The sequence below is a fragment of the Propithecus coquereli genome, unplaced genomic scaffold (genome assembly GCF_000956105.1).
Source record: "Propithecus coquereli isolate 6110/MARCELLA unplaced genomic scaffold, Pcoq_1.0 Scaffold427, whole genome shotgun sequence".
Lineage (NCBI taxonomy): Eukaryota > Metazoa > Chordata > Mammalia > Primates > Indriidae > Propithecus > Propithecus coquereli.
In genome coordinates, this window is record NW_012150030.1 from 1,029,246 (window position 1) to 1,054,358 (window position 25,113).

At 37.1% G+C, this 25,113-nt stretch overlaps 1 protein-coding gene across 4 annotated transcripts; it reads right to left on the bottom strand.

Annotated features, from left to right (window-relative positions):
- Window positions 1–1,445: 1,445 nt before the first annotated feature.
- Window positions 1,446–17,861, bottom strand: SERBP1 (SERPINE1 mRNA binding protein 1). 4 transcript variants are annotated; one of them, XM_012653772.1, is made up of 8 exons: window positions 17,391–17,861; window positions 13,474–13,624; window positions 12,675–12,815; window positions 12,476–12,547; window positions 11,785–11,859; window positions 8,966–9,143; window positions 5,080–5,253; window positions 1,446–3,692 (listed from the first exon to the last, which is right to left on the bottom strand). In XM_012653772.1, exons 1-8 carry the CDS (start codon window positions 17,701–17,703, stop codon window positions 3,636–3,638), a joined length of 1,161 nt encoding a protein of 386 aa, XP_012509226.1. In that variant the 5' UTR covers window positions 17,704–17,861; the 3' UTR covers window positions 1,446–3,635. The 4 variants fall into 4 exon arrangements, with proteins under 4 accessions (XP_012509226.1, XP_012509224.1, XP_012509225.1 ...); XM_012653770.1 differs by having other exon boundaries at window positions 11,785–11,904; XM_012653771.1 differs by having other exon boundaries at window positions 12,476–12,565.
- Window positions 17,862–25,113: the final 7,252 nt, after the last annotated feature.

Consider the following 25,113-nt stretch of genomic DNA (forward strand, 5'->3'; position numbering starts at 1 on the left):
TTTAAAAATCAAGTAAGTTCTCAAGTTGAGAGAGATATGCCCAAAGTTAAAGGTTACCTCAGGGGATAGCTAAGCAAAAAGTAACCAAACCCAAATTCCTGAAAGCTGCCATTTCATATTCAATTGTCAGTAAAATCTGACAATTTATTTTGCAAATGATGTTGATAAACTATTTCATTAATTACCAGCGTCCAGAAGTTCAAGTAGGTATCATTTCACTGTTTTGCTATTATACTCTATAAAGCATAGTAGTAATCAAGGTTCTGGGCTTTCTCAGGTCAAAGAGCTGGCTTTTAAGTATTCAGACTCACTAAACACTTACATATTAATCTCAGTACAATTACAAATGTTTGGGGCACTTATTTAGAAAGTAGAACTGCATGCACCTGAGATCCCTAGAATTTGCCATACCAGTTAGCTCAACACTGGACTCCATTAATAAACCTGCACAATCTTACCTTTAAAGTCAACATCAGTTAGGTTCTAGCAGCTTCACATTGCTCAAGTTTTTAAAAACCTTTTAATACCTGTTAGTTCTTTCCACACACTAGTGCTTTCTTAAAGATATATCTTTAAAATCCAATACACAATATTTAGAGTTTGTATGTAACTCCCTAGAAGAATAGCATTTTCCTATTTCAGTGCAACCATCTTTAGCAATTAAAAAAATAACATAATCCAAATAAATGCTTAACATTCTCCCTTCGAACCCATACCAAAAACATCTCGAATATATTTACAACCCTGGAGATGATGTGTCCTGCTTCCATTTTAAAAATAAAACTGAGTTAAGTAACTAGATATATAGTACCCGGTGACACTTTTAAGTTTTTAATAACTCCACAGGCCTCAAAATAGTGTTTTGCTAATAAACTGTCCCTGATCACTTCAACACAAGCTGTTAATAATGTCTAAAATTTCTGCTTTGGAATCATTTCCATTTAAAAGCATCAAGATAAAAGCTCACTTTAACCTAAACATCAGTACCCCCATAATATGCTGAAATAAAAAAAAAGATAAAAGCTCACTAAAACATCGGCTGCCTTTACTATTTTAGGGTTCTGTATCCACTAAGGGATTTTCCCTCAGGGTATTACACTGTCAATAAAAGGTGGCCATTCAGTATTATTTTCACCCTCAAACAATGATTTGCTAAAGTGACAATTATCAGTCCTTGAAATTCACATTTTATAAGAATTCAACTTTCCCTTCTGAAGGGGGAAGTGTGAAAGGGAAAAAAAGAAAAGAAGAAAAATAGAACTCAACTTTCTCAACTAAAGGAGTCATTAACATAGGTACCCTTCCCAATTGTGATTCGACAGCCTGGCTTAGCAAATAAAAACCCTACATAAAATCTAATTTAAAAATATGAGCATTGTATCTTACGGGTGTGCACACAGGGCAGAAATCAGGACAAACATGACGATAAATGGGTTCCTATTTGTTTTTAAGAAGTGAGCATGAAAATAAATCTTTATTTTCAGTTATTACCCACCAGTAAAAGAAAGTTAGGTTCACAGTTTTAGCTCTTGACACAAAGTGAACTAGGAGGCAAATTTATATCCATCAGATATAACTAATGGACCAACTTTTCAAGTTCAGGCTATCTAGAAAGCTTGTAACATACCAGATATTGCTGTTTATTCCCGTGACAGCAATGGGTGACAGTGAGTAGAACTTGTGAAGTGTTTTTAATAGGTGTTTTCTATAACATGTTGCTGAAAATCAAGAGGTTTATAAACATGTCACATGTTCAGAAATGAGTTAGATACTTGAAAGTCTGAACACACTGATTTAGGAGTGCGTATGTTGCAAATCTCAAGAGGGGTCAATAGTCCATATGGACTAAATTTATACTTGCCTCTGGGTAGCAGGTATGTTTGTAAATACAAAATTATATTAGACATTAGCACCAGTGCAGAACATGCTCAGCATCATAAGATCGAAAACACCAGCACAAGTTTATCCATTACTAAAAAACAATTACCTCCTTCCTAAAATGTCAGACTAGCAGGTAATTTAGATTAATAAATCTAATCCAAATGAATAACTCTTGTACTGTATAATTTTCCTCTTTTAGAAGTGTATGTGAGAACCAATCAGCTAAACAGCAGACATACCTAAAGACTGAAGATCTTCAGTATTTTTAAAACTGGGCATTACCATACATAGGTAGACAATTACTCAAAATTGAGGGACAACAGATTCTTAAAACTTTAAATAAAATTCCTTTCCTGTTTACCAATAAATGTGGCAGAATTAAAAAAAACAAACCTAAAAAACCTACTTTATTGATCATCCTCTCCATGTATGTTTTAGTAAGTGGTGAGGCTCCCATTCAAAGAATCCATTATTAACCTAATATTCTAATGGAGGAAGAGGGAAAAGATACTTATCACTTTCTGTGAAACAAACATTCATCTATCAACTTAAGAGCAAAATAAGAAATTCAGGAACAGTAAGATTTTTGGTTTATATTTCATGGATGGTGCTGCTGTTCCAACCTTATAAAGTAAAGCTGTCTGCTTTCCAAATTCCAAAAATTAAAATATTCCCCCATCTAACCATACTAACCAGTGCCCTTTGGTTTCTTTAGAACAAGGAAGGGTTAAAGAGTTACCAATTATGTATGTACTACTATTTTGATCTGGGGATCTTTCACAGACACAAATCATACCGTGTAGCCAGACACTTATTTTACAGAAGAGTTTAAATATTATGCATTAGCCAAATCAACTTATTCTACCTATCCTGTTGGAGGGGGGAAAAAACCTAATACCCATTAAACTATTTCACTTGACAGGATGTGTCTATCAACAATAAGTAGCTTAAACAACTTTCACCAATAAGGTGTCTAGTGTGGCTTTGAAAATGGGAAAAGCACACATTTGAAAAGTAAATATAGTTGAAATTATAAATTGGTTATAATTTGAACCTAATGAACCATGCAAGGAGCAAGAGTTAATAAACCAATGTGCTTTGAATTTGTTCAAGTACTGATATTTCTGTATATAAAGATTTAGCATATATATAACAGCTATCATGAGAAGTGAAAAGATTTTTCCCCAAAAATGAAAATATTAAAACTAAGTTAAAATACATAAAGTAGTTAGTATTCCACACAGCATAAAATTCGACAAATCAAAGTTTACATGTCCCAGTTGACCATGTGTGAAAATGCAAAGCAGGTATTAAAACCGATATGTCCAATATTTAAAACCAGTTTATAATTGGGGGAACATCTAAATCCTTAATTAAAAAACACAAATGAAGTGAAAGCTTTAAACTGGTACACACTGTTCACACCTATATTTCAAGTTTGGAAATGCATATTTGCAAGCAGCAATACAAAAGTATTCATGAAGAATGCATAATCTCTGAAAATTATGAAAACATCCCTGCTACCAATACATTTCTAAATACAAAACTGACTACCATATTTGTTACTTCTGTGTAGCGAGAGAAGTTCATTTTCAAAACAGATAAAATTCAGTCTTTAGGTGTGAATGGTATGAATGACAGTCTTTTTTCTTTTTCTTTTTTTAAATTTCTTAAGTTGTTTGGAATCCTTAAGCATGCAAAAGCTTTGAACAGAAGGGTCCACAAAGGAACCAGGGCTGTCTTGTGGCATCCAGTTAAGCCAGAGCTGGGAATGCCTCTGGGTCATCCACATCAGGAGCAGAAGCACTTGACTGAAAAAGAAACAAACCAAAATTACCCACAATTCTTAAAAATGCACTGCTAGTGTATATGTTTAGACAAAACTCTAAAAAAATCTTGATGTTAAAATACTAATTAAAATGTATCAAAGCTTTTACTTATAAAAGGCAAAATTTTGGATCAGAATAGGACTATAAATATTTGCAATGAGCCTTGTCCTGAATTTCTATCAAGACCTATTTTCATTCCCTAGTAACAGTATGGGTTGTTTTATTTTTCAAAAAACCATGGGATATGTATGTGAATTCTCTGTTGTTCAGTATTCTTGTACTTTTTCCACTCGCTTAAACAAGAGTAGCATCAGTGTGAAAGCATGCTAAGAAACCAATTTAACATGTATGTAGTACATTCAATGTTAAAAAAAAAGAGTCCCCCCCCCCCGCTGTCAAAAAGAGAAAAGGGTCCCAACTGTTATTTATAGCCTAAAGCACAAATAACAACTAAAAAAAAAAAAAAAAACTGATGTCAGAGAAGAAACAAAATATCATTACACTGGCACTGAGGACCTTAAAATCTATATTAAGTTACCACTATAATCAGACTCAAGCAAGTGGGTCCCCAAATTTGCCTATCAGGTGTTGAGAATCCAAGAGGACATTATGGCTGTTTCCAAGCTAGACCATAAGAAAAAATGAAATAACCCAGAGGTTACCTCTAATACTTTAGCTTAATAATAGTCGTAAAAGCAAACTTTGGCATCAGACAGACCCAAGTTCACATCTATCAATTACTAGGGCAAAGAATTAATTAATGAAGTCCTAATGAAGGGACTTGTTTTGTGCCACATGTTGTGCAAAGCAATGGAGAGATTATAGAAAGTAAGATAAAAATCACTCCCAACTCTCACAGAAGAGTCTAGTAAAAAAAATCAAGAACAAAAAGGTGTCAACAATCATGTGAGTGTCACACAGGAATTATACAATGAACACAAAAGGTTACCAAGCTGAGACCTAAAAAGCAGTTAGGTGTTATCAAAATAAAGTAAAAAAATCATCAAAGATTAGTATTTCAGGTCAATTTTAGCAAAGGCCAAGAGTTCACTTGATTCCCTGTACCAGAATTTCCTCATCTGTAAAACAGGATGTCGCCAAAGTAAGAATTAAATGACAAAGTACATAAAATGCCTAGCACAGCACCATGATCAGCATCTAATAAGAACTCAATAAAGTGTGGTAATTTAATACTACTAACGATACTGTTCAAAAAGACATTTAAGTGATTTAAAGAAAAATACAACCTAAAATGTAGTTTCTTCAAGGTATGTCTACATCTTCTGCTTCCTTATGTTTCCAAAAGGACCTAGCCAGTGATTTACAAGTCTTTGAATTACTTAAAAGGGAAAAAAAAGTCTAAAATAACCTTGTCAGTCCTGCTGCCACGGTTTGGACGTCCACCACGTCCACGCCCACCTCGTCCTCCCCTGCCACCACGTCCTGGGCGGCCAAGGTCTCCAAAATTGATCTCCAGCTGAGATGTTATATCATTTGCTGGCTTCCGGAAATGATGGTCCATAACCGAATCTTCAGCATGAGCCTACAAATTTAAGTGAAGACAACTGAGTAATTAAGAGGAAAGTAACGTTGTAAATTTCCTAAATAATGAGCTTTCTCCTAAAAAGACCAAAAATCCAAACTTTACTTTGTGTGAACAAACATGCCAACTCCTCCACAGGTAATAAGTAACCATTGGCTTTAGCTATAGTGATCTTAAAGGAAGAATTCCCTTCACTTTTCTCTATCTCAAATTTCTCTAACTTCAAATTGCAGGCGATATTGGCAATCCTCAACTAAAGGTACATAAATGATCATGATCAACCCAAGTGGCTGGTCCCCATCCCAGACCTACTGAATCTGACAAGGAATGAAATCTGACAAGTACATTTTAAATATGCCCTTTAGATTATGAGTGAATCCCTGATGAAGACCTTTCAAAATATGGCATATAAGGTTTCTACTCATGATAATACTGACTCTCTACAGGTTACAAAGAAAGAAAACCTCTGCTCTGCATTCTCCCAGCTAAACTTGGGGAAAAAACATTATCTCTAGACTTCACAGAAGCGTTTTCGGTTCATATATAACTATTAATGTTCTTCCACAATTGGAGAGCTAGAAATTTAAGTCAAACACTACACCCTTTACACAACACAGGGGACCTCGAAAAGGTGCGCACAAGTAACACCACACCTTAAATGTACTAAAGAAACCTTAAAAATACAGTCATCATGTTTGTGAAATCCAGATCATTTTTTTGCATTTATGTATAAGCTATAGGAGCCAGTCTGGGGGAGGGAAGAAGCAAAAATCCAGACAACTGCTTAATGCCTGATTTCTTGGATATTTAGTATGAATGGGTTTTAATCTTCTAGTTGGGAACTTCACTTATATCACTTAAAAGCACATTTTTCTTTTCCTGAATACATGTATAACCCTCTTTTCTGAAGGGATAATGAACATTTTGTTCTTTCTAAACAACTTGTAATATTACAGCTGTCAATAACTATGCTTTAAAATACAAATAAGTTGTTTTTATCCATGTTTTCATTCTTTACATCATCTCATCCCCGAATTATATGACATCCCTTTATGCCATGCCAGCCCACTTTAAGTTTAATAGAAGGTTCTTCTAATATTAATTTTAAAGGAGACTAGAACTATAAATAAATGTAAATTCACAAACCACCAAATTAAAATCAATTATATATAGTCTAATTTTAAATGCTCTTTCAAACCAAAGATATCCATTCATTACCAACTGCAGATCAAAAATCTTCAGAAATAGCCATGTAATAAAAAATAACACACATAAATCAAAACAGTATAAAAAGTAATCACATAACATTTACACTGTATTTGGTATTAATAAATAATCTAAAGATGGGTTAAAGTATACAGGAGAAAGTACATATAGGCTACATGCAAATAGTATGCCATTTTATATAAGGGACTTGAGATCCACGAATTTTGGTATCTACCAGGGTCCTGGAACTAATCCCTTATAGATACCAAGAGACTGTACTAGGATGAATTTGCAAAATACTTTTTTTCTAGAACAGCTAGAGAATCCTAACTTGTCAACAGAAAACTCTGATGTCAGCTCTGTCAATAACATGGCAACTCAGTTCTCCATTTCTGAAGAAAGTAAAATTTCTTCTTTCCACTAACTACACCTCATATTTGTTGTGAGGGCGAAGACAAGTAAAAGTTAAAGATCCCCTGTTGTTATATACAACAAACTTAAAGACCTAAATATTCAAATAAGTTCATGTATGCCAATAAGACCAGATATAAACACGTATCCCTATCACAAAGGGTCCAAAAATATAAAAGTGGCTTTATAATGAAAATGCCCCGGTTTCAAAGTTATTCATAACCAATTTAACATTTGATAATTCAAATTTGTAATCATATACATTATCTCGTATAACAGTTATTTCTGAAAAGCTCAACGTAAAAGGATATTTAAAATTGTAATATCTAACCTGGTATCTATAAAATACATGAAAAGACTTCAGGGTATTAATAAAATCACCCAAAATTACAACTAGAATTTTATGTGTGCATGTATTTTGTCTTGGGAAAAAGTCCAGCTGGGACCCCAAAAAAGTTACAAATAATTTTAAGGGAGGCTAAGTAAATCTTTTTCATATTAACCTAGGCAGTTTAATGATTAGTTCAAAAAAACGATCTCCCCAAGACGAACTTTCATGGTTCTTAAACCAGGAATTCTGTTGTGTTACTCAGACATACTATCTTTAAGAACAAAACAGCCAATGGGTTCTAATGGTTTCTTTTCCTCCCTACCGACTTGTCACTTAAGACAATGTCCTCATTTACTATGTTTATAGAGTAAATATTAAAACTATCTCTTCTAAATCTAAGTCTCTTTAACCACAATTTTATGTTAAAATGTTTCCAAGTTTGTCTCACAGCTCTTTGGTTTAAAAGATTAAAATGTATTAAGATATCATTAAATCTTTTTATTACAGGTTGCCCTCACAACATTTTAATTTAACTTTACTTTTGGATGATAGAATTTGTACTCTGGATTTCTGGCACAGTCCAATTTATGATATGAATATGAATCAAACACAAATGTCAAAAAGTTAAAGAAAGCTGATAGGAAAAAAAGTATTTAGTAGAAGAAATAATGCAGTTTGTTAGCTAAAACTATGACTAAAACCTCTTACAGAGGTTGCAGAAATGGGACATTCCTCTAGGAACATGCCCCAAGGCTGAACTAGAAGCTACCAAATAAAAAGCCATCAGTGTGACTTTCTCAAATAACAGCTGATCCCTGAACAACTTGGCTTTGAACTGTCTTAATGCCTGCGACCACCCAAGTCAGCAAGACCAATCCCTCTTCTTTCTCAGGCTACTCAAAGTGAAGACGACAAGGACAATCCATTTCCATTTTCTCTTCTTTACGATTTTCTTAATAACATTTTCTTTCTCTAGCTTAATTTACTGTAAGAATACAGTATACAATACATTTAACATACAAAATGTGTGTTCACTGACTTCGTGTTATCAGTAAGGCTTCCAGTCAACAGCAGGCTATTAGTTAAGTTTTTGGGTAGTCAAAAGCTATACTCATTTTGGAGTATAACTCGGGGGGTGGGGGGCGGATCAGCACCCCTAACCCCCACCACTGTTAAAGGGTCAACTGTATTTTCATTAGTTTCCATGTTTCCTAAGTAAAACAAACCCATAAATTAATTCTTTGGTCTTTACAAGGCATCATTCCACAGTCAAGGATGATACTACCATTTACTCAGAGTCCTGACCATTATGCATGGTATAGGCAGACAGTCTTAAAAGTTGAGTACTAAATGAAGCCACTTATATGTTACGTTAAATCATGTGAAAATGCCAAGATTTCAACCTAGTACCACAGTCTTTTAATGATTCCCAGTTTGGCAAGATTTCAAAAAATATAACCACAACTTTAAAAGAGAACTACCGTATTTCCAAAACACTAATAATTATACAATATACAACTGACAGCTTTTTAGAAAAAAGAACACTATTGTATTAAATATAATTGTGAACTGACTGAAGGACTAAATTTCTTATATGGTAATGGAGCTTATTTTCCTTTTCCTGCAAGTTATCTGCCCCAAATGATCCTATGTAAACCTCTTTTAAACAAACAAAATATTATCCAAGTGAAATTTAAACAAAAATTATAAATACAATTCAAGTCACACCTGAACATTTTCAAACACCAGAAAACTTAATTTTACCTCTTCACTCTTTGATTTATGAAGAACAAATCCCTTCTTCCACTGCCCATCAGCACCTTCATTTGGTTTTCGGATATTAAATTCTACTTTTGCCCGGTCCTTATTTTGAATAGCCTTCCATTCATCCAAAGTCATCTCTTTTGGACCCTCTTCCTTTACCTCTTCGACTTCGTTCTCCCTGTGAAAAGATGTTTAAATTTTATACCTGGTAGAGAGCTGGTATAATTTACATAAAAATATCTAAAACTTAACAATTGTAAGGAAGTTAATCTTGGCTGGTTGGTAATCTTTTAGAGAAAGAAGACTAAGGATCCCCTATGATACCACAGTTTGCTGTGTAATCCAACAGCTAACATGCAACTTTCTAGAGACTAGGAATTCAGTGCTTGCTGATTAGTGCGGGGATTACGGATGTGAGCCACCATGCCAGACCTAAAATATATACTTCTTAAAAACACACTACTTTGTTTTAAAACAAACTTCTTATATGCCTAATCCTGGGCCTATCTTCCCCTAAAAGAAACATTTTTAATTTTCAGAATTTCCCACAATATGTAACTCATAACAAATATGAAAATATCTAGGATGCCTGTGAACAACCAGGTTTCAAATTTTGGAAAAGAACTGTTTCTCTTATGATTTCAGCAACTAGCACTTAAAGCAAAGTAACAGCCCAAGTTCCCTACAATTCCTAAAATCTACACACTGCAACTTTCAAACCAACGTGTATTGTATATGGACAGGAGACTGAGGTTTCACTAGTAATGGAACTGTCCGCAAAGCACACAGGTTTCAACAGTTACTACCAAATTAGTTATTTCCCAATATAATTCTCAGGCCGTAACTATTGAATATTATCCTTTCCCTTTTTCACAGAAACAAACCACAGCCCTCGGAATCCATTATTTTAGTCTAATTTCATTTTCCAATTGTCACCAAACAAGTTATTTGCTATTTTGGGAGCCCTGCTTCTTTCCAAAGATAGAGGGTGATTCAGTTAGCCTTAGAGATCAAATATCTTAGCCTATGATGCTGCCCATTACTGTCTGACAAATCCTATTTTAAAACTTCCTAGAGTAAGTTTACATCAAATTGACTGGATCTTGGGTATAGAGTCCAATTTTGTCATCTAACAGATGAGAAAACTAAGGATCTAAAAAAAGGTCCTAGCTACCAATGCGTTATGTCACAGCCAGGAACAGAATAGCATATGTTGTTATCACATCATGAAGCCATGACACCTACCTTTTACGGGTTGCTGTAAGGAGCAAACAAGAACCAAACAGAAACTGTGGAAACTACATAAGGGAGTTAATCAAAGTTAGCCCAAGTTGTACTACTTAAATTTATACTTCCATATGTAAGGTACATACCTATGTGCTCAGATTCTTCCCTAAAGTGAGACTGCTCTGCTCTAATGTGATCGTTATTTTCTTTAAAACAAACACCCCTAATTTCATTCCTGGGTCCTGAGCTAAGGATTTGCTTCCAATACCCTACCAATACATCATTATCTTCTGGGAAAGTTATCATTACTCTGGAAGTGATTCAAACATGGGCTCTTTTTTTTTTTTTTTGAGACAGTCTTGCTGTGTTGCCCAGGCTAGAGTGCAATGGTGCCATCACAGCTCCCAGCAACCTCAAACTCCTGGGCTCAAGCAATACTCCTGCCTCAGCCTCCCAGGCAGCTGGGACTACAGGTACATGCCACCACACCCCACTAATTTTTTGTATTTTTTGTAAAGATGATTCTTGCTCTTCGCTCTTGTTCAGGCTGGTCTCGAACTCCTGAGCTCAAGCAATACTCCCGCCTCGGCCTCCCAGAGTGCTAGGATTACAGGTGTGAGTCACGGAGCCCAGCCCCCAGGGGCTCTTTATTAATATTACATAGGGTTCATTTAACTCACCAATCAAATGTCATTGTTTACTACACAAAATTATGATTCCATATAGTTTTGCATAAATAAAACTTATATTACCCCAAGCGCAAAACACCTAACATCATGTATTTTTATCCACTCCCTCCAACAGTAAATCGTTTTCCCTATCCCAACAAAGTCATGGAATATGATACTCCCATCACTCTAACAGTGGTTCTCAGTAAGAGCAATTCTTCCTGAAAAGGAAAAGTTCAGAAAGAGCATTCCTTCCCTGATTGATATGAAAATGCTCCAGTTAAGAATCACTGTCCTAAATAATCTGTAATCCAAGACTTTAAACCACAGTACTATAACAAACGACTAGCATATAACTTCTGCTTGGGTTGACAGAAACTACAGGAAGGCATTTAATTACTTCTACCAGCTTAACTTGAATCTTTAAAACAACTCCCACCCTTCAAAAAACAAAAACTTCAAAACCAAGTCTTCCATCTAAACCTGCAACAGGAACATTAAGAAAGCTAGTAAACTAAATTATGATTTTTGCTTTTCTCATACATTTTAAAACAGGCCAGTAATGCTATGTTCCAAATTCTATGTTGATGGAAAAAAATTTAGCAATGAAACTAATCTTAAAAAGGTCATGTTCTCTAGTTTTCGATGGTCTCAGAATAAAATTTGTACAGTTTATAACAATGGTAAAAGGCCTAACCAAATAGAAATAAGCACATTAATATATTCTATTTTTCAAACCATTCGAGCCAAATATACACATGTAAAGCACTCTTCCAAATACTATTTGAGGGATGAGGGTACAATATAAGTCTCTCTTGTCAAAATGCCATCAGATAACAGCATTAAGTCTATGGGCCATCTTATTGGTAAAAACCCAAACTGATTTCAATGCTGGGGCATTACAATCACACACAAGCCACTTACTTATTTTCAGTGTCTGCCACTGGATGTTCTTCACCTTCAGGTGTTTCCTCAGTCACATTTGATTGATCCAAGTCACTGCAATTATAAGATATTTGTTTCTGAATGTATTTTGGGGACTCTCTAAGGAAAGAAAGAAAAAGAAAGGCATCTAGGTCCATTTACATGTAACCAAAGGGTTCTTCATACAAGATACAAAAACCCCTCACATCTTCGAAAAGTCTTTTCTTACTAAATTACTCCCCAGTAGACTAAGAGAAAGCAATACAAACTACTGATTAAATTAGTTCACACTGTTCATACTTTAAAGTACTAAGACAAGACAGTGCTAAAACAAAAGCTTTACCGGTTTATCAAATTTTCTACCAACCAGAATGTCAATAGCTAGATTAGGAACCATTAAAAACACAGAATCAGAGTACGCAAATAACTTCAATGGCGGATTTCAGGAAAAGATATACATCCATATGGGAAAAAATTAATAACATATATTGAAGTAAGAAAAACTAGTCAATTGATACACTATAACCCAAACCTATCCCATATGACATTTATCTTGTAAGACAGCAGCTCTGAGAGCATCCATTGTTGTCTCAGGGACAAGTAAAATTTAACAGAGGTATGGATGAGCCTCTAGTAAGGTACAGGATCAATTTTATTAAAATTACTTATTAAAAAAAATCAGAATACCAACGTTAATTCATCTTTGACAGTTCCCCAGTTGTGAGATCCGCTACCTCCACGCTTGTCCTCATGCTTCAGGCCACTGTAATGTGAAAAAGAACTAACAAAACTGAGTTAACATAATACTCTAGTTCTAGAAGTTCAAATTTTGTTTATTAAATAAATAGATTAAAATACTAAAGTGAAATAAAAACCAATATAAGACTTACGATCTATCACTTCCACTATGCCTATCAAATTCACGTTTGCCACGAGAATCAAATCCATCTCCTCGGCCCATTCCACGTCCACGGCCTCCTCGACCTCTTCCAAGACCACCACGGCCTCGGATAGGTCGGTCAATAATCGGTCTATGATATAAATTAAAAAATTTTATTTCCATGGTTTCCAGAAAAAGAAATAAGGAAAATCCATTCAAAGGATCAAAAATACAGAACATGTTTACTGGCTCATAACCCAACAGAAACACATTACTTTAGAAAATCAAAATAGTCTATTTCTAAGCATAAAGGAAACCAGAACTAGGAAGCTCTTCAACACAAGAAAATTATTTTGGTGTTCCCTAAAACATTATTACCAGTATATACACTTTTTCATTGCTATTCATCACACATTATAATTCAATAAAACTTCCATTCACCAGTACACTTAAAAATTAAAATAAATACATCTGACCTGCTTAAGGAGTAACATGTTTTGCTATGAACTATTAACCAATAGTATTTTCCTTTTGCCTCAACATCTGGCGAGAGCAAGGAAAAGAAACTGGCCATCAATCAATTGAAGTGTTTCATTATAGGAGATCTAAGTCTGAACTGGTTCCCAAAGATCTAAAGTGTAATAATGCCCAAATTCAGACATGTATCTCTGAAAAACTAACAGAATTAGCCACACTGCCATCTGGCAATTATGCCCAATTTATAGTTTTAATTTAAGATGTGACTCTACGAACTGATAAAACATGATGAGGTTTTCTTTCTTTCTTTTTTTTTTTTTTTAAATCTTTACCTATCAACTGAAAATTCGCCTCCTTCACCCTTCTCTTCAAGTGGCTTTTCAAATCTTCGTTCGCGAGGTGGTCGCCTTTCTGGTCTTCTATCAATAATTTTTCCTTCACCCTGAAGTTGTTGATCAGGTCTTCTTCCAACACGTCTTATTCCTAAAATGATAAATAATCTGCATAAGCAAATTATTTCCACAACACAAAAAGTGTAGGCCTAAACTGTCGAAAAAAAAAGGTTGCTACTTTTTTAGTCCACTAACTAGCTGTTGAGAAAGACATATATATTGGGCATCCCTACCATGCAACAAAGTCCTTTGAGGAAATTTCCATTTAAAGATAATAAACTTGTTTTAAACTTCTGTTTAGTTTGCCAAGTTATCCTCCTCCCAAAGTTCTATAACTGACGTGGAAGTCATTTTGGCAGTCATTATTCCACTCATTTTTCAAGATGTCAATCCCTTAATGAAAAAAATTTAAATCTAAAGAAATTTTAGGCAAGTGATACATTTTGGCTTTGAAAATACCAAAGACAATACCAGCAGCCATTCATAATCAAGCAAATCAACACACTCACTACATATGGCCCTTCAAACAAAAAGTGAAGGTTTTTATTATTTTATTCTATATATTCTACATTATTTTATTCTATATAATCTGAAAAAAATGCAGTAATCATAATTCTATGAAATTACAAATCTGAAAGGAAAACAAACGGCATTAGGATTACTAGAAAGCATGCCACCAGTTTAAAATAGCTATTTAACCAGAAAAAGTGTCATCTTCCCCTACTACATCATTTTAAAATATATAACAAGTGTTTTCTAAGTTCCTTCGGCCTAAAAAAAATCAAAATGGAAATGTAAAAAATATAAAAAGAAAAATTTTAAAAAATTCAAAAATATACATATATAAAACAAGTGTATGTGTGCACACACAGGTCTATATACACACATACCACCCCGCCCCCCAACTAACTTTTAAAAAACACTCTATGTAACCTCTAGGAAATAGTTATTTATTATGGATAGAGAGAGACATTTTAAAGATTTGCCCTTACAAGCATCTTTGTTTTCCAAGAATCTTTAAAAAGCCAAATACACAAAGGATCCCTTTCAGCAGTATATAAGAAATAGGAAACCCATGGCACTAAGTGAAAGCTGAAGCATTTAGCGATTTCCTCCCTTATTGCTTTTTTCCTACCATGCCTGAAGCCCACAGAGGCAACCAATATGAATTATTGGTGGCCTTAAGGATAATCAGAATGATGGTTAAATTTATGACCGTAAGATTGCAGGTATGCTGTAATTCCCAATTTCTGACAAAGTCAAATAGCAGCTGAGGAATTGGTTTTACGAGATCTTAAGTTGCTTCACTCTGGTTCTTTCTAAGAAAAGTGGAACACCATCAGGACACACCCAATTGTTCAGTTGCCTGTAGCTAGAGCCAAACAGTAACATTTTAAGATACACTCTCTGTAAACTCTCCGGATAGACCACACGCTAGACCTTATACCAAAGCATTTAAATAAGTTTCATCAAAGTATAGCGTATTGGGGTGGAGCTATGGAACCAGTCCTTATAATGACATACAAGCCAAACACACCCAAATGAACAGTGGTTTGCTTCCCCACCCAATATTTCAATATTAGGCTTACAGAATCTAAATACTAAATAAATTCACCTAATGAAAACTGATTGATATTAAAAAATTGCAAGCTTCTTTTGATATGCTTATCTATAACTTGCAAGCTAACTGCACTAGATTCGAGGCTTTTATTATTAAACACACGCACACAGACACACACCCTGGTCTAACACGCAGTGACATTCCACTGTGTCAATTCTGAAGTTTCTCAAATGGACAAAAAAGAAGCTACAAAATTAATTCATATAACAAACATTAATTACCTATCTGAAGTATGTCTAGCATTGTGTGAATATTAACAAAATCATAGAACACAAAGTCAGGCTAACAATCCTTCCTACTATAACCAGCAGGAACTTTGTTTACAGATCTATCTCCAGTGCACAGAAAATGACTGACAGGTGGGTAGGATCTCAAAAGGAGTATTTTTCATCCAACATTTTCCCCGTATTTATAAGCTTGTTTTATCGAACTTAAAGTTGAGAGTGCTCTGAAACACTGGCCTAAGGAAAACGTTAGGAATAGTTTTCCTAAGAATGACGAACTTATTCCTGGTTATCAATTTAATAAATAATTCCCACGTTTATAACTTAAAATACTAGTTTCCAGGTAAGAGTTTATTTCATAGATGGGCTTCATAATCAAATCTGAGGCAGTTAAACCACGCTTCATGCTTTGAACATTCGAAATGAGTGAACATATATCTACCTGGTACATTTTAGATTTATGCTTCATACTTAAATTTTTCATGTACTTTTTAGATTAGTGTGATCAAGGAGGTCAATTTAAAAACATAGTTTAAATAATTACACAAGCCAGTGTCCTTTAACAGAGAAATTAAACGATTTATTCAATTGTGCTAACTGCCATAAAGCTTAACTGGTTGAACAGATACTTGGCCTAAGTGATGTGTACATGCTTTCTAATACTTCAGCTGTACTTTTCCCCAACCCATGATTTTAACAAAAGAATCATTTTGTTTTATTCACCACTTAGGTCCTAGGTTCTTCACTTCAACCCTCACGAAAGTTCTCAAAAACAAATTCCTAAAGCAAAACCTAAGTTGTTTTGATTTTTAAAATTAGCTGAATGCTACATAATTCAACTAAAGCTAATGAGCACGTCTTTCAGGAGCACCTGGCAGTAAGTAGTAATTTCAACTTTCAATACATGTAAAGCAACTTTAAAGAGTTAGAGCTTCGGTCCTATACACCTTCTTGCTATTGATCATGAATGCTTGTTCTCACCCCCGAGAGTTTTGCTCTTTTTCAACCACAACAAACCAGTAATGAGAATGCAAAAATCAAGGCAATCCTGTGAAATTCACAGTGCCTTGGAAGCACTATAAACCGCCAGTGAAATCCAGCATGCTTCACGCACACGTGGGAAAAAAAGCTACAGACTCTAAAGAGCTCAGCTGAGACGAACGTTGTGACAGCCTCTACACTCATTTCACCCACGAGGCTCAGGTCAGGCCACACCATAGGAAATACTGAGGTCGGGAGAAAAGATAATGACACGAGGGCGACCCTCAGGATGTCCTGCAATAAACTAGTCTCCATTCGGAATCCCCTCTTCTGCTTAATTGAGCGTGGCCAAATTCCCCTACTTCCCAACCGCTGAACTCACTCTAGCAAGTTGTAAGACTGTTAACAGTTGAGGGGTGGAGGAGGAACAATAATACATCAAGCACATGTGGCACCCCAAACTGCAGCTTACTCCACAGTATCTGATAGCCTCGAACGACTCCCAGCTTTCCAGTGAGGGTACTCCGCGCCATCGTGGGACAAGATGGCAGGGCAGAAGCCTAAAACAGACAACAGCACCCGACAGGAGCACGCCGAGGAAAAGCTCCGCGCAGTAAGCAGCTGTGGATCCCAAGCTTCTCAGTAACTGCAGATGGCTTCAGTACGTGGCCGGCTTCCCCTCCACTCAGTCCATGCGCTAGCCCGCCAAGGAATCCGGCGGGAAGGCAACAGCCTCCCAGAACCGCGAGCACGCCGAGGAGCAGCTTATCACCGGACCGCGCTTCTCCGCTCAGAACCTGAGGCGGGAAGGGGGTGGCTCCGGGAACCTTGCAGGTGGTAGCCTGAACTTGGGGCTACCACGCTCCCAGCACCGTGGCAAGACCTGGCTTTTGTAGCGTGAGAGAAACGTTGAGGAAATCGGCGGCAAAGTCTCCCACGGACCCTCTTAGCTCCAGAAACAAGTGGTATCTGCACGTCCCCTCGCTCCTTCCCTCCATCCCGGTCTCCCCCACATTCTACCCCAGCTTTACCTTCTTTCTTAAGCGCCACGGGTGGCTGCGTCTCGTCTTTCTTGTCAACCACGCCAACGTTGGGCGGCAGCGGGTTCTTGCGGTCTTTCTGGGACTCTTTACGCAGCTGTTTGCCTGCCGCGTTGGAGTTGGTCTGGGCCGCGGCCTGAGCTGCGCTCTTGGCCCCAGGGCCCCCAACGCCGCCCCCGCCGGCTTCTTTTTTCTTGTTCTCCGCTGCCTTCAGCACTTCGAAGGGGTCCGATTCGTCGTCAAATAACTGGTCGAATCGGTTGGTGACCACGCAGCCGAAGCCTTCCTGTAAGTGCCCAGGCATGATGGTGGCTCGGCGGCGCGTTCCTCCACGGATTGCAGCGGGCCGCGCCGAGCCAAGAGCGCCTGCTTCAGCTCTTCCCACAAGATGGCCGGGCCGAGAGAGGGGGGCCGTCTTCTCTTCCGGCGCCAGGCACACATCCGGGAGCGGCCAGCGACGCACGGCACCCTGGGGTATGTAGGCCAGAACAGTTTCTCCTGAGGCGACTCCCTGCTCCGGGACTACAATTCCCAGAATGCATCGCGCGACAACTCTTCGCGCTCGCCTCAGAGGCGGGACCTCACGGAGGGAGTGAAGCGTGCGCGCTGAAGGAGGGCAAGCGTGGTGGTGGGCGGAGCCCTGCCACCTGCTCTTGCCACCCTTAAACTCTCTAGGTCTTCGGCTACCCTGAAACCAGGAAAGCGTGACGGCATATTTTGCTCTCGAAAGTGCTCGGTCTTTGCTTTCACTCACCCCGCCTCCGGCCCAGAGCTAACTTTCCCCACCGCTCGGGGAGGGTCAAGGTGACTCCCAGACCTTACATCTGGAAATACACAAACTTCCGGGGGAGGAGGTGTTGCTGAGGTGCGGCGCTGGCCCCCAGTGGGCAGGACCGGGACTGTGCCAAGACCCTAGGTGCCCAGTGGCTGGAGTCGCCCTCCACCCTCTATAATGAATCGAGGCTGTTCTGTTAAATGTGACGCGGACATGCTTCCTCTCGAGGGGGACGTGAACTAGCCGAAAAGACAAGTTGAACGATCAAATGGATCTGTTGCTCGCCTTTCCCGGGCTCGCTGGCCAGGTTGCGATCGGTGCTTTAAGAGTTGTTAACTCCTGATAGTGCAGCTCTAGACAGTGGGCAGGCCTCCAAAAAGCTTTGTTCGTAGAAACACTTTCTAGAATTATTCCAGTTAATTGTCCATTAGTGTACGGCAAGCCAAGGTTTAGGTGGCTGGGGTGTTTGTAAAATGTGCCCAAGAAATAATTTAGAGCATTTCGACTGTATATGTGCTGGGAGATGCAGTGAGGGCAGGAAAACATGTCAGCAAATTAATTTAGTAATGACTAAAACCACTGATATCAGTTGATAATATTATAGTTCATTAAGATACTGTAGTGTCAATGCATATTGAAATACATTTAGTAACACCATGTTTAAATATATGATAATTTTTGCCATTAACACAAACCGTAATAGAAAATGCACCTCTTATGTGTCAAGTGCTATGAATGACAATCTCAACAACATCTTGTTAGGTGAATCGGTGCCCTCTTTTTACAGATGATGAAACCATTTCAGAGGTGTAATGACTTACCAAGTTCACACCTCTGTAAGTGCTGGCGCCAGTCACTAATTCAGTCTTCTAACTCCACTGTGAGATTTGACTTCAACTCGTTAATCCAGGCTCTGTCCTGATAGAAGCCAGTCAGTTATTCAATTTCCAATATAATTTAAACATTGTTGCATGTCAGGGTATGTAATATGGCTGACTGTAATCTTATCAATTTCTGAGAATCAATTCTTTAAGAGGGAAAATAGAAGACAGAGTCATATTGCAGGCATGTGGCAGCAAGCCTCCTGGTTTTGTTGTTTCTCAATCCTCTCCCACTCCTCAAAGTCACTTATTTCCCTGTTGCCTCAGTCCCACTCTCTCCCACATCCATGCACACCCTTATCTCACCCCTTCTTCCACAGGCTCTGGCTCTTGTGCTTCCTATCAAGACAAGAAGCTTTTGACCATACTCTTCCCACCCTTTGAAAATAAGCACACTTTGAAAGAACTCCATACTTTAACAATCCTTTTTCTGCACCAAGGGCTGTTAATATCTGCATCTTTGAGACATCAGCTAAAGCCCCTCTTCTTTTCTTATCTTTTTCCAGCCTCTGCAACAATAACAATGTTAATAGCTAAAACTTGATATTTTACTATGTACTTAGTGCAGTTTAAGTGTATGATCGCATTTAATCCTCACATCAACTCTGTGAGAAAGATATTATTATTCCTACTTTAAGGTGAGGAAAATGAAACACAAAGAGGTTAAGTAGGCCAGGTGCGGTGGCTTACCCCTGTAATCCCAGGCGAGAGGATCAGTTTACTTCAGGAGTTCGAGACCAGCCTGAGCGAGAGCGAGACCTGATGTCTACAAGAAATAGAAAAATCAGCCAGACGTGGTGGTGTGCACCTGAAGTCCCAGCTACTCAGGAGGCTGAGGCAAGAGGATCACTGGAGCCCAGGAGTTGGAGGTTACAGTGAGCTATGATGATGCCTCTGCACTTTAGCCCAGGCAACAGAGGGAGACCCTGTCTCAAAAAAAAAAAAAAAAAAAGAAGGTAAATAACTTGACCACTCCCACTACAATCTAGAGAATGGGATGAGCCTGTCGTCTGTCACTAGTCATTTTTCTCCTCCATTGCAAATCTCTAGTTTCCTCAAACAGATCTTCACAACCAGCAAGCATGATTACAATAGGAGTATAAGAATGTTTAAAAATAAGCTACACATACAGGAATTGTCTGGCTATGAGTTTCTGAGGTTCACTTATGCTCCTGAATTTACCTATTAAGATACCATAATTCCACAGACATAGCCAAAAGAAAAAAAAAGATATCATAAAAATATTATGAATAAACATTTGCAAGAAAGGGGAGAATCTTGTAAATACTTCCAATTCCCTTCTCCCTCTTTCTTCTCTCATGGAATTTTGGCTAATTCAGAAAAGTTTTAAAGCCCATTTTTACAGTATACAAATAAAGCTTAAGATGGTAAGTCTTTTACATCTCTCAATTGTTATTTTATAACTTATTATTTTTGCTAATGTTTCATTTATCCTAATAACTTAAAATATTAATTTCTGAATATTAAATATTAAAATACTTTAAAGTTCCTGCTACTCTCAATAGGAAAATATTGGCTGGAATAAACATCACAGAAGGAGGAAAGGAGATTTCCTGGCAGATTCTGTTGTTCAAATTAAAAGCATGATTTTTAAAAGCAACATGTCTATCATATGATACCACTGACTAGAAATATGGCCTAAAATATCAGCTATCTGTGGCAATACTTGAATCACATCTTGTTCTCTGAAAAATACCCATGCAACTTCACAGTCTTATCTATAGCAAGCCTTTCTAAAGAGTTTTCTAGCAATAATTGCTGAAAACTATCCAAATGCCATGATTCCATATCCAATATAGTTGCCTAATGTTAAAAAAACCTGAGAAACATAATATATCTCCTTCCAGCCCTCATTTGCTTTTAGGATGCTGTAATAATACAGTACTCAATTCTCAGCCACATTACAACCTTGTTTTCACCCATTTCTTAATAATCACAATCCCCTGTTACTAATTGTTGCTATAAATAATAATAACTGCTGTACTACAGTTTGAGCATTTACTATGTGCTAGACAACTGTGCTAAGTATCTTACATGCATTATTTCCTTTAATTTTCAGAATAACATAAAGTAAATAGTACTTCTACCTCTACCCGCCTTTTACAGAAAGGGAACCTGAGGTTTAGTGCCTCTCCCAATTCACATTGACTGAAAGAGTCCTGGCTGTCTGATCTCACAGTCAGGCACCCAAAGTTATACTTGTGAGGAACCCAGTAGAGGAAAAAGTGCTTTATGCTTACATTGCTACCACCACACGTAATAAAATAAAACTATTCTAACAGTTTGGAGACACTGGATACAGGCATCACATAAACATAAATAAAAGACTCTCATTTTTAGTGTACTCAATACATAATACATTTTAAAAACAAAACCAGTAAAGGTGGTTCTTGTGAAGAAAAGGACGATAGGGGTATGTCTGACAATAGAACGCTAAGTATAATATTGCAAGTCTGGGCTCTTGCTAAAGTTAGAATATCAAATCTAAAAATAGAAATATTCCACTCCCTATTTTGCCACCTCAAACTTACTTTGAAGGTTGAGCCTCTTGGCTTACTTTTTTCTACATTATGCTCTAAAAATAAAAAAAAACATAGAAAAAACAGCTTTATTGAGACATTCATGTGCCATATAATTCACCCATCTAAAGGGTACTAGTCAAAGATTTTTAGTATTATGTATTCACAGAGTTGTGCAATCATCACCACTATCTAATTTTAAAACATTTTTTTCACCCCCAAAAGAAACCTATACCTATTAGTAGTCACTCCTTATTCCCTCCACCCCCAGCCCCAGGCAACCACTCTCTCATTAATTTGCCTATTCTAGACATTTCATATAAATGGAATCATACAATGTGTGGTTATTTGTGGCTGGCTTCTTTCATTTACAATGTTCTCAAGGTTTATACATGTGTAGCATGCATCAGTATTTCATTTCTTTTTGTGATTGAATAATATTTCAACTGTCTGGATAGAGAAAATTTTATTTACCCATTTATCAGTTGAAGGAAATTTGGGTTTTTCCACTTTTTGGCTATCATGAGTAATGCTGTTATGAATATTTGTTTACAGGGTTCGTGTGGACATATGTTTTCAATTCTCTTGGATGTACGTCTAGGAATAGAATTGCTGGGTCATATGGTAACTCTGTGTTTAACATTTTGAGGAACTGCCAAACTATTTTGCAAAAGGCTGTCCCATTTAACAATCCCACCAACAATTATGAGGGTTCCAATTTCTCCACATCCTCACCAATGTTTGTTGTTCTGTTTTTTGATTATAGCAATTCTACTGGGTGCGAAGTGGTTCTCCTTGTGGGTTTTGGTTGTATTCCCCTAATGCCCAATTGAGCATCTTTTCACATGCCTATTAGCCAATTTTATATCTTCTTTAGAGAAATGTCTATTCAGATCCGTTGCCTTTTTTTAAACTGGTATATGTATCTTTTTTATTATTGTATTGTAAGAATTCTTCATATATTCTAGATACAAGTCCCTTATCAGATGTGTGATTTGCAAATATTTTCTCCTATTCTGTGAGTTGACTTTCCACTTTCTTGATGCTATCTTTTGTTTTTTGTTTGTTTTTGTTGAGACAGAGTCTCACTTGGTGTCCCTGGATAGAGTGCAGTGATGTGATTGTAGCTCACCGCAAGCTGCAACTCCTGGCCTGTAAGCGATCCTTCTGCCTCAGCCTCCGTGGTAGCTGGGACTACAGGTGGGTGTCATAATGCCCAGCTTTATAGGTTTTGTTGTTTTGTGTACCTCTTTTTTTGTCTTTTTGTATTTCTTTTTTATTCAGTAGAGATGAGGTCTCACTGTTGCTCAGGCTGGTGTCGAACCCTTCAGCTCCAGCTATCCTCCCACCTCAGCCTCCCAAAGAGCTAGGATTATAGGCATGAGCCACCACGCCCAGCTGATGGTATCCTTTGGAGCAGAAAAGTTTTTAATTTGATATGATCTTTATGATGAAGTTCAATTTATCTATTTTATTTTTGTTTTGATTGAGACAGAGTCTTGTTCTGTCACCCACGCTAGAGTGCAGTGGTATCACCATAGCTCACAGCAACTTTGAACTCCTGGGCTCAAGCAATCCTATTGCCTCAGCCTCCTGAATAGCTGGGACTACAGGCATACACCACCACACTCGGCTAATTTTTCTATTTTTTTGTAGAGATGGATCTTACTATGTTGCCCAGGCTGGTCTCAAACTCCTAGCCTCAAGTGATCTTCAGCCTCCCAAAGTACTGGGATTACAACAATTTATCTATTTTTATTTTGTCACTTGTGCTTTTGTTGTCACATCTAGCAAGAATTTGCCTAATCCAAGGTCATAAAGATTTACTTCTATGTTTTCTTCTAAAAGTTTGATAGATTTATAGCTTTAGATCTTACAGTTAGGCCTTAATCTGTATAAAATTAATTTTTGTGTTTAGTGTATTCCCCTTCTTTTAAATTAAATTTTGAATATGTCAAACCAAAAAGAAAAACTTTAAAAGAGAAAGAAAAAAAGATATTCTTATTCTTCTTTTTAAAACATTTTATTTTGGACATTACAATAAATACCAAGTTTTTAAGTTTACATACATTCAATGACATTCTGAATGTATCTGTATATACCCTTTTGAAAATAGAAAGTGTATTAATATTTCACATTTACTGCTAGTTGTCCATTCTGATAAGAAACACCTAATTCAACAACTATTTATTGAACATCCACCTTTGTGCCAAGCACTGTTCTGAGCCCTGAGGGTTCTGTGGTGCATAAAACAAGCAAGGCCTCCATGTTCATGGAGTTTGCAAACTTGCAGAGAGAAGCAGCAAAGAAAATAGAATCAAGTAAACAAGATCATTTTCAGAATGATAAATACTGTGGGAATGTGGCGTGAGGAGGGAACAACTTTTCCAGATTGTATGGTCATAAAGCATTCTGAGCTGAGTGAGGCCTGAATTGTGAGGAGAAACTAGCCTTGCAAAGATTTGAAGAAATGAGTAAGAGAGCATGAGGGAGGAAGTAGCTTCTAGGTTCCAAGACAAAAAACAAAAACCAAAAATCTCTGCATTTCTTTGGCTAAACGAGCATGAACTTGGGTGGTGGGCTGAAGACAGATCCTGTGGTGAATGCGTAGGTAATTAAGTCTGTGTACGCTTTCAAGTTGCTTCTCATTTTCCTTTTAAAGAAGGATCCTTCAACTAACACAGTAATAAAGTTTAAAATTTAAACCAAGAAACTATTTTCCAACAAAAAGCAAACACAACAAAGTTATTAAAATGTTAACCTTAAAATTAACAAATAGTTTTCATTTTTTGAAATTATTAAGTACATAGTAGTTAGATTTTTACATAAAGTACTGTACATTTTATTAGCTGGGCATGGTGGCACACGCCTGTAGTCCCAGCTATTCGGGAGGCTGAGGCAGTAGGATTGCTTGAGCCCAGGAGTTTGAAGTTGCTGTGAGCTAGGCTGACGCCACGGCACTCTAGCCTGGGCAACAGAGCAAGACTCTGTCTCAAAAAAAAAAAAAAGTAATGTACATTTTAAGCATATCTAATTGAAGTTTCTTGAATGCAACCTTATTTGATTACAGCTAAATTAATGTGGCCTTCCAACATGAAAAGCAACCCCACCCCTGCGCTAGGCACTGTACTAGGCACTTTACATGTATTATGTTACTAATCCTAACAAACTATGACAGAGGATTATCCACACTAACCATGAAACCAACAAATAGTAGAGACTGGATTTGAATTCAATAGCAAGGAGCTCCAAAAACTATGTTCTTTCCATTATTGTACCAGTATCCATAATAATGGCTAGAAGGATACAACATATAAAGGCAATGTAGGATATTACTGCCCTTCCATTGTGCTCTAATCAATCATTACATTCTAAAAATTCTTCTTCCTATTACCTCCAAAACTTCTCTTCTCCATCCCCATGGCCAGCACTCCAATGCGGGCCTTTATTTCTCACCAGGAGCATTACTATAACTAGAGCCCTAACTCCAGCTCTCATCTGATCTGGATTATCTGATC